The 10,195-nt window shown below is 38.9% G+C and overlaps 1 protein-coding gene across 1 annotated transcript in view; it reads left to right on the top strand.

The window, feature by feature from the left end:
- Window positions 1-447: 447 nt before the first annotated feature.
- Window positions 448-10,195, top strand: part of PP2D1 (protein phosphatase 2C like domain containing 1) — a 22,030-nt gene continuing 12,282 nt past the window's right edge. The window contains 3 exon segments of the mRNA XM_028492611.2: window positions 448-558; window positions 4,974-5,173; window positions 5,175-6,106. Coding sequence (XP_028348412.1) covers window positions 448-558; window positions 4,974-5,173; window positions 5,175-6,106 — 1,243 coding nt within the window.

Below are 10,195 nucleotides of genomic sequence, written 5' to 3'. Positions count from 1 at the left end.
ATACTTCTGTATTGTTTGAATATTTTTAAAAGGTGTCATTGGGTGTCTAATAAATAAATAGAAGTACATGTCTTTGTCAGTAAAAGAAATAACATAAAATAATTAATCAATTCATAGACAAAATTAACAGACAGCAAATACACTTTGGAAGAAAAGAAGCTACTGAGAATCCATGTAGAGATAGACCCAACTGCTCCCTTGCAAAGTATTTCGGGAATACGTTTTCTCTATTTTTGCCTCTCTGGAAAGAAGTTGATCCTAAGCCACTTTTGTAAGGAGGTTTTCCTACAAGCCTAATCACCAGCGGGCCTGAGGGCTGCATGTGGAGATATGAACGCTCAGCCACCCTGAGAGAGATACCTGACCCCGCCCGGGAGCTGGAGCTGACAGAAGATTCAGGACTTGCTTGAAAGAACTGCCTCAGTAACCTTCCCACACTGACGTGGCATGGGTGTGATGCAGCTGCTGGTGGTGAGCAGGCAGTACGCCTGCATGAGTGGTGTGAAGGAATTATGGAATAAGGAATTCATTCTGGGGGACTTCCCTGGCGGTCCAGCGGTTAAGACTGTGCCCTTCCAATACAGGAGGCGTGGGTTTGATCCCTGGTTGGGGAACTAAGATCCCACATGCCGTTCGGCGTGGCCAAAAAAAAAAAAAGAATTCATTGTTGAAATCTGACCTCACACGCACGATTTGTGGAAGGAGCCGCCAGGCAACTGAACATCTGGGAAAGGGAGCTGTAAGGACCAGAGGAGTCCCTAGCCAGTCTGAGATGCCAAGGATATCCGGCCACTGAAGTAGGACCACAGAAGGCATACTGATGGAGGAATCTGGAGGGAGTATTTGCCTTTGGGGGTCCACTTGCTGGTGGATCTGGGACTGCTGTTGGCAACGTAGAGGGAGCGAGGGCAAGCTGGACCTGCTAGGCACCTCTGCATCTGGGGTCATCTCATCGAACCATGGCGGCGTTCAGATGTACTGCCCTCAAATTCCTTTCTTGCAAGTCTAACCTGGAACCACACAGGGAAAAGCATTCTGGAAAACATAGTTTCTAGCCTAACCAAGTTAATGGTGGGAGATGATTCTGGAGGAAAGGTGGTGAGTTCCATTTTGGACATGTTAATTTGGGGTTGACTGGGATATGTGCTCATGGTGATATCCAGTAAGTAGTAGGGCTTGTCCAATCTTCTTCAATATGCAAACAAGCTGTTCTAAGTCTCTAGTTCTAATACAGGCCTGGGGTGAGAAAGTGGAAGGCCGCTGTGGATTAAGAACCTAGGAACTAAAGATATCGACCAGGAATAAAGTCAGCCCCAAGAAATAAAGACAGTCCAAAAAACAAAAAGCCTGTACCTTTCAAGCAGTGACTTGGGGTGGCAGGATGGGGAGACTCTCCAGGGCAGGTAGGAAGGGTGTCCTGGAGAGATGGCTTGAGATACCTTACCCCTGAGTGGGAAGGCAACTGTACATTAATTGAGAGTCACTCTTTTCATTTTTTAAGTCTTATTATGCAGGCATAAGGCAGCCTATTCAATGAATGATCCTTCTTTCAGAAATTTCAAAGACAAGTTTGTTGCTTAACACAATTTGTGACCTTATTGCTTCACAGTTCTTCAGAATCATAGAGTGAATTCTGACTGAGGTTCCAGGTGATGTAGTAAACATTCCACGCAGAGAGGTCCACCAGCAAGTCAGGGGACCCTCCCACCGGCATCACCACCATCACCACTATCACCCACCCCTCCACTCCTACCACTGCCAACACTAGCCAGGTTGGAGGAACAGAGGCTGGGAAAGGTGGTAAAGAGAGGGCAAAGGATGGTGGCAATCCCAAAGGAACATGGAAGTTAATAGCGCTTTCAGGTAACGTTTCTTCATTTGTATTGGATAACAAATGTAGTCAACGAACAATTGTATCTGCAGTTTTCTTTTTCCTCCACTTTCTCAGTCATCAAATGAAACTTTGGCTTCCTGTTAGACTATGTACGTGGAGGAGTGGTATATTCCTCTGACTACCTTATACAAAAAGGGCTTCTGTCTCTCTCTCTCTCCTTTTATTCTGCTACATTTTTCATGAGAGTACTTATCTCTGATATTACATGTTTCCATGTTTCCTTTATTTATTTATTGTCTGTCTTTCATATCAGAATATAAGTTTCATTACAGAAAATGCCTTCGTTCACATCTCTATCCCAAGCAAATAAACCAGTGCCTGGAAAATTGCAGACATCCGAGTGTTTGTTGAATGAATGAATGAATGAACGAATATATGAAGATGCATTATATTCTAAGAATGGCTCCATGTGAGAGAGAGTTGTATTATGGCTATACATAGGAATATAAAATTCTGATATAACTTTATTTTTATCTGATGACTCTAGGTCTAACTATAGAATTGGTATGCCTTATATATGGTCCCAACAGTTCCACAAGCCTCAGAAAACCTGTATCCTTTATCTGAATATTACCAAATAATAGCAATTTAAAAATATTTGATATACACTTTGGTCAGAAGAGCTGAAAAGCTTTGCCGGTACCCATGTTTTTGTTTTTGCTTTGTTTTTTTGCGGTACGCGGGCCTCTCACTGTTCTGGCCTCTCCCGTTGCGGAGCACAGGCTCCGGACGCGCAGGCTCAGTGGCCATGGCTCACGGGCCCAGCCGCTCCGCGGCATGTGGGATCCTCCCGGACCGGGGCACGAACCCGTGTCCTCTGCATCGGCAGGCAGACTCTCAACCACTGCGCCACCAGGGAAGCCCAGTACCCATGTTTTTCCACTACTTCTCTGTGTGCCTGTCCACCTCCTTGGCTGGGTCCTCTTCCTCCTGCCTGCTAACTGGTCATCTCTTTGGTTTGGCCTTGGAGCCCTTGCTGCTCTTTCTTAACTGAGCGTTTTTCTAGGTCAGCTTCTCAAGTGTCATGGTGCCAATTCCTAGCCAGATGAAGGTTGGGCCCCTGGTTGAGCCCTGTCATGGGGCTCTGTCCTGGCTTCATCTGACCTGTCTGGTTCTTTGTATGAGCACATGGGTGGGACTACAGACTCCTCCCCCCATAGCTTCAAGGGCAAGACACTAGCCTTATTCGTAAGCTGCACTGTAGCTGCACAGTAGCTGGCCTGTTGTAGGTATTGAAGAAGTGAATGGATGCTGACTAAATACTGAAATATCAATGAGTGAGATTCATAGAATTGGGGGATTTGCTTTAAAATACTCCAGTAAAAATGAGTAAAATGAAATAACGTGGCTGAGGGCACAGAGGAAACGAGAGTGAAAAAATGTTGGTAACGGTTGAAGCTGGTGATGGGTATATGGGGCCGCATTATATGTTTCCATTTTTGTGTGATTTTAAAATTTTCCACTAAAAAAAGAAACAAGTTTCTTTTAGATTCTTATGGTGGTTTTCTGCTGCTAAATCCAAATATCTGTACATTTTATAGACAACATTAATAAAATATACTGTTTTAATTAAGATAACTGAATAAAGAAAAAGTTAAAAATAGAAAAACAAACAAAAAGAAACCAAAATTTGTTGGTGAGGCAAAGCCAGGAAAGCTTGTTAATAGGCTAATAGTTCAATGAGCATTTATGAAGTGGAAATTTGTAAATGAAATTTTACTGTAGGGATGAGTAGCTGTATCCAATAGAGTTGTGCACATCAGGGAATTAAATACACATAAGGAAAGGAGCAGACTAAATATACCCATATCAAATATAATTCATATATGAGTTGAGTTGAAGTTAGCTAATTTTTTTACATTAAGTTGAAGTATAGTTGATTAACAATGTTGTGTTAAGTTCCTGCTGTACAGCAAAGCAATTCAGTTATACATATGTATAATTTTTTAATATTCTTTTCCATTAGGGTTTATCACAGGATATTGAATATAGTTCCCTGTGCTATACAGTAGGGCCTTGTTTATCTATTTTATATATAGTAGTTTGTATCTGTTAATCCCAAACTCCTAATTTATCCCTCCCCCACCTCCTTTTCCCTTTGGTAACCATAAGTTTGTTTTCATTTTTTAAAATTTATTTTATTGAAGTATAGTTGATTTACAATGTTGTGTTAATTTCTACTGTACAGCAAAGTGATTCAGTTATACATACATATATTCTTTTTCATATTCTTTTCCATTATGTTTATCACAGGATGCTGAATATAGTTCCCTGTGCTGTACAGTAGGACATTGTTGTTTATCCATCCTCTATATATAATACTAGTTTGCATCTGGAAGTTAGCTGGTTTTAAGCTAACATTTCATAAACATTTAAAGTCACTAACTTTGATTTTTCAGGTTTTAAAATATTTTGTAACCAAAGCATTTTTTTTTCAGGCCTCTCATACCTCCACAGGCCCTTTCAAAGATTTCCTGCCCTAGGAATTGCCCATAAAAATGGATACAAATGGCTTCATGTGCTGAGTACTGCTGTGGATGCTTCAGATAGGAAGGAGTGTAAGAAAGGGTGTCTGCTTTCTGGAAATTTATCATCCAGCTCCTTTCCTTTCCTCAGGCCATACCTCTTTCCCTTTGCAGTCCTAAAAAATTCTGTCCTTACTATCCATTCTTTTCATCATTCTGCTTGGTTTTGGCATCTCCCATTCATTTTCTTGAGAACTCTTTAATTAGGACAAAAGCGTTTTTTAAAAATTATTATATTTCTTTATATAATATTATTATCTAAATAAAATTATTTTATTATTAGGACAAAATCAAATACAAAAATAATTATGCTTATATTTGAAATCACATTCCTAGATCTCAAGCATATACCTTCACTTGCCTAGATAAAACATTGTGCTGATTTATCTGAGTATTTGTTCTTAGAGGTCTAGCTGACTTTCTGGAGATTTTGCCGAATTTCATTTGGGCCTACACAGGCCAATCACCAATTCCTTAAGTACTTACTATGTGTTTTGGGGGGGGAATCACAGAAAGAGGAATAAGAATATTCTAGGCCGATATAAAATCTCAAGGAGCCAAAGCAAATTGCAAAGATAGGGGCCTGCTTGAAGGGATTTTCAGTGCATCATTCCAGGCATGTAAATATCTTTTATCCTGTTTGCAGAGTGTTTTGGAAATCAAGGCAATTGTACACTAGAAAACTGATATATGATTCAGATGAGGGAGTCCCACTTACATGGAGAAGAAAGCATTTTAAAAGGAAAAAGAAGAGACCATCACGAAGTGCAGGTCCATAATGAGATGATCACGTTTCCCTGTTCCATATGCAAGCATGAAATTGACCTACCTGGAATATTCCTCCATAAAAAGCAGCATGTAGCTCTGGCTACATTGGGCTTTCAGTGGATGGGTGGGAAGAAACCAGGGCTCTCAGCGATTGCTGATCAGAGGCAGTCCATCATTGCTAAACTATTGTCATCTTTTGCATTTACTGAAAAAATCTTACAGAGCATTAATAATGCTTTTGAGCTCCTTTGGAAGAAACAAATACCAGCATACTATAAGATTATTGATAACATTCACAACAGTTCAATATATCCTCAAAAAATCTGTCACCTATTAATTAAAGGAGCAGCCATTTGCGAAGACAGGAATTCTGCATGGAGAGCTGACATGAATGATAAATTCACTGTCGTGAATAACTTTGGCAACAAACCCAATGTGTGTTTTTTTGGTTTGTTTGATGGACATCACGGTGCCTCGGCAGCAGACTTGACATCAATGGAACTCCCAGTTTTACTTCTCCACCAACTTTCCAGACTTGATCCTTCCTACCAAATGACCCCTGAAGAGCAAAAAGTAATCAATTCTTTTCACACAGTGTTTAGAGAAGACTACAGAGCTATAGAAGACTCCTTCTCCTCCATAAAGAAAGAGACAAAAGCATTGAAAAGTGAGTATGAGAACATACACAAAGCCTTTGCAAAAGCATTTTGGAGAATGGACAGGCTTTTACGTCTTGGAAGGAAAGAAGTGTCCAGGGCTCGATGGAGCGGCTGTTCTGCAGTTACTTGCATATTGGAAGGCAACATTAAAAGTCCCAAAGCTAAGAAGTCTTGGAGAAGATTCAATGACCTTGATGCTTTGGTCCCTTTCCAGGGGATGCCGAAAATAATTTCTGGAGTGCTACATATTGCAAACACCGGTATGTATATTGAATGGTACCAGGTTACACCTTAACATGTTTTATTCCTGGCAGCAAAACCTCTCTTGCTTCCAGAATTATCTAGTGACCTATTATTTAATGACTTACTAGTGCCTAGATATTTCACTGACCAATTTAAGAAACGATCAATAACCACAGTTTAAATGTAGATTTGCAGGCACAAAATGAATTGTAATTATGGCTCAAGGAGGCACGTACATGAAATAATGTGACCAAAGCATGACGTTTTCTAAATGGGGTAGCAACACAGCTATTGATAAAGGCAAAGCAAATCTATTACATTTGCTCAGATCGGAATGAAACCAGAACATTTCCCACACTTCCCCTTTTCGGGAGAATGGAAAGTTCTGAGTGTTGTTAGTATAGCTGCTCAAACTGGTCAGTTGTTCTGGTAACTAACATATTTGCAACAGGTCACTCTTGTGCTCACTGGCCAAGTTGCATTGATTTCATCTTAGGAAAAACAATCGTTCATGATTCAGCTTTATAGGCGTGTATTTCCTTCTCCAAAAATTTTGGCTAGATTCTTTAAATTTTATTTCAAGAAGCAATTCTTGGGCTTCCCTGGTGGCGCAGTGGTTGAGAATCCACCTGCTGATGCAGGGGACACGGGTTCGTGCCCCAGTCTGGGAAGATCCCACATGCCGCGGAGCGGCTGGGCCCGTGAGCCATGGCCGCTGAGCCTGTGCGTCCGGAGCCTGTGCTCCGCAATGGGAGAGGCCACAACAGTGAGAGGCCCGCCTACCACAAAAAAAAAAAAAAAAAAAAAAGAAGCAATTCTTTTGACATGCTGTGCTAAAGTTCTAGCTAAGGAGCTTGTCAAAATGGAAAGCCCAGAGGTAAAACAGTTTTAGCCAAGTTAACCCGAGTTCCATGCTCATTTCCATGTGATGCTTAACTAGGGTTCCACCACCCCTTTCCTCGGTAGAATTATTATTAATGACAGTGTCCACTTACTGAATACTGTGCACAGAGTAATTTCTCATGTAGTCTTCCAAGAACTCTGATATCTAAAGATATCTAAGTATTGTTTTAAAAAATATATATTCTACATGTAACATTGTGTAAGTTTAAGAAGCACAACATGTTAATTTGATACATTTTTATATTGTAACATGATTGCCATTGTAACGATAATTACCACTTCTATCACATTACATAATCATCATTTCTTTATAGTGGTTGAAAAAATTAAGTTCTAGTCTCTTAGCAAGTTTGATGATTAAAATATATACGTTCTCTCTGTTCCCAATATTGTGCATTAGACCTCTAAGACGTATTTACTGCTCGTTGCAAGTTTGGACCCTTAAACCACATCTGTTCTCCTTCCCAACCCCTGCCGCCATTTCTAAGTGGTGTTGACCCAATTGTCCAGATGAGAAAATAGAAGCTCGGAGAGGTGAAATTATTTGTTCAAGGTGTCAGAGGTAATAGGAATTGGAGCTGGAAATCAAACTGCCCCTGAAGGGGATTGTTTCCAGAGTCTGAGGAGTCTGGGCCTCAGGGAGTGAGACTTTGGCCCACACCAGGGCCAGATATACTCACCAAGGCCATTACAATGTCAAGGTCCCTGGAAGCTGGCCTGTTTCTGATCTAACTCTGGTTGTGAGTCCAAAATGAGAACACCAGATTAAGCAATACCACGGAGCCAAGTGCAATGCCAATTTCCTTGGAGCATTTGCCATTTCTCAGGCTCTACCCTGAGGTTCCGAAGTGCTTCAGAGCAGGCCTACTTCATGGATGGAGAGTTTTCAGATTTCAGACTAATCTGGGAACTGACCCATATCCTTGGACTTGGGACCTCTATTAGAAACATCATTTGATATCATGGTTCCTGGGAAATTAAAGTAAAATATACGAGATACTCAATAAGTAGATACTATCATCAAATGTTCACTGTTGTTTAGCAGGTTCTAATTTCCAGGTCAAACATTTTTTGGATCTAATTTACAGGCTTACACACATAACTGTGTTAAAATGTTTTCATTTGGGCATCCTTCATTCTAATAGAAACAAATAAGTAGGGGGAAAAAATCCAACTTGTGAAAGGTAGGTCATGATTTATGATACAAAAGTGCTCCTAAAAGAAAGTAATTTAAATGAGTTACAAAAAATAAATGTTCACACAAATTTATCAAGGGCATGTTTTGTATTTTATAAAACAAGACCTATAAAGATAGCAAGGGAATTCATTTTTCTTGTTTGAAATTTGTCAAATACCAGTCATCACAACTCTGGAATTAAAACCAAGAAAAAAACTCCACCTCACTTTATAATGAAACTGAGTGTGGTGATACAGTCATTGAATAAGTGTTGAATTTGTGCATGTGGAAAAAGATTCTTCATTTATTTATTTATTTATTTATTTATTTATTTATTTATTTATTTATTTATTTATTTATTTATTTATTTATTTATTTATTTATTTATTTATTTATTTATTTATTTATTTATTTATTTATTTATTTATTTATTTATTTATTTATTTATTTATTTATTTATTTATTTATTTATTTATTTATTTATTTATTTATTTATTTATTTATTTATTTATTTATTTATTTATTTATTTATTTATTTATTTATTTATTTATTTATTTATTTATTTATTTATTTATTTATTTATTTATTTATTTATTTATGGCTGCGTTGGGTCTTCGTTGCTGTGCGCAGGCTTTCTCTGGTTGCAGCGAGCAGGGGCTGCTCTTCATTGTGGTGCGCAGGCTTCTCATTGCAGTGGCTTCTCTTGTTGCAGAGCACGGGCTCTAGGCGTGTGAGCTCAGTAGTTGTACATGGGCTTAGTTGCTCCACAGCATGTGGCATCTTCCCGGACCAGGGCTTGAACCCATGTCCCCTGCATTGGCAGGCGGATTCTTAACCACTGTGCCACCAGGGAAGTCCCCAAACAGACATTCTTGACTTTTTGTTCTTAGCACTTCTCATTTATATGGTATTTTATCACTTCTCCTGGTGCTCTCTTATTTTACTTCAGTAAATCCTCACAGGATTAAAACTCAAACATATTGATACAGCATACATAATTACACTTTTTTCACAACATCAAATAAACCACAAATTTTTATATTTCTAATTAACCACACTAGTTCCTTATAAACATATGGGATTATTATTTGATCCCTTAAATCCTTTTCCCCAGTGATTTTATATTTAATAGCTGTATTGAGATACAACTCACAAAGCACACAGTTCATCCAGGTAGTCTACAGTTCAGTTCAATGGTTTTTAGTATATTCACTGATACAGCCTTTTCTCCCCATCTTTTTATCATTGAATCAAGTGTCTTCTTAGAGAACATATAGTTGGATCTTGTTTGTATTCGTTTACTGTGGTTGCTGTTACAAATTTACCATAGATTTGGTGGCTTACACAACAGAAATTTATTCTCTTACAGTTCAATAAGTTCTAAATCAGCATAACTGGCCTAATGTCTTCATGGCAGTGCTCCCTCCAGAGGATGTGGGAAAGAATTTGTTCCTTGCTCCTTCCACCTTCTGCTTGGCTGCCAGTATTCCTTGGGTTGTGGCCACATCACTCTGATCTCAAATGTGCCTCCATATGCACATTTCCTTCTTCTGTGTCTGTAGCCAAATCTCCCTCTTGTGGTTGAATTTAGAACCCACCCAGACAATCCAGTGTTAAGCATCTCAGGATCATTAATCACATCTTCAAAGTCTTTGCCATATAAGGTAACATTTACAGGCTCCAGAGATTAGGTTCTGATATCTTTGGGGATTTTATTCAGCCAGCCACCCTGTTTGTTTGTTTGTTTTTCCATTCTGCCTATCTTTGCCTTTTGGTTCAAGTATTTAATTCATTTACATTTAAGGTAATTAATTATAGGGTAGGATATATGTCAGACATTTTGCTGTTTGTTTTCTATATATATATCTTTTTTTTTCTATTCCTCCATTACTGCTTTCTTTTTATTTTTTCCTCAAATAAGATTAGTCATCCTTTTTTTAAATTTAATTTTATTTTTTTATACAGCAGTTTCTTATTAGTCATCCTTTTTTTTTTTTTTTTTTTTTTTTTTGGCGGGACGGGGGC

The sequence above is a fragment of the Physeter macrocephalus genome, chromosome 1 (assembly GCF_002837175.3).
Source record: "Physeter macrocephalus isolate SW-GA chromosome 1, ASM283717v5, whole genome shotgun sequence".
NCBI lineage: Eukaryota > Metazoa > Chordata > Mammalia > Artiodactyla > Physeteridae > Physeter > Physeter macrocephalus.
The sequence above is the reverse complement of the archived record's forward strand: the minus strand, read 5'-3'. Positions and strand labels throughout refer to the sequence as shown.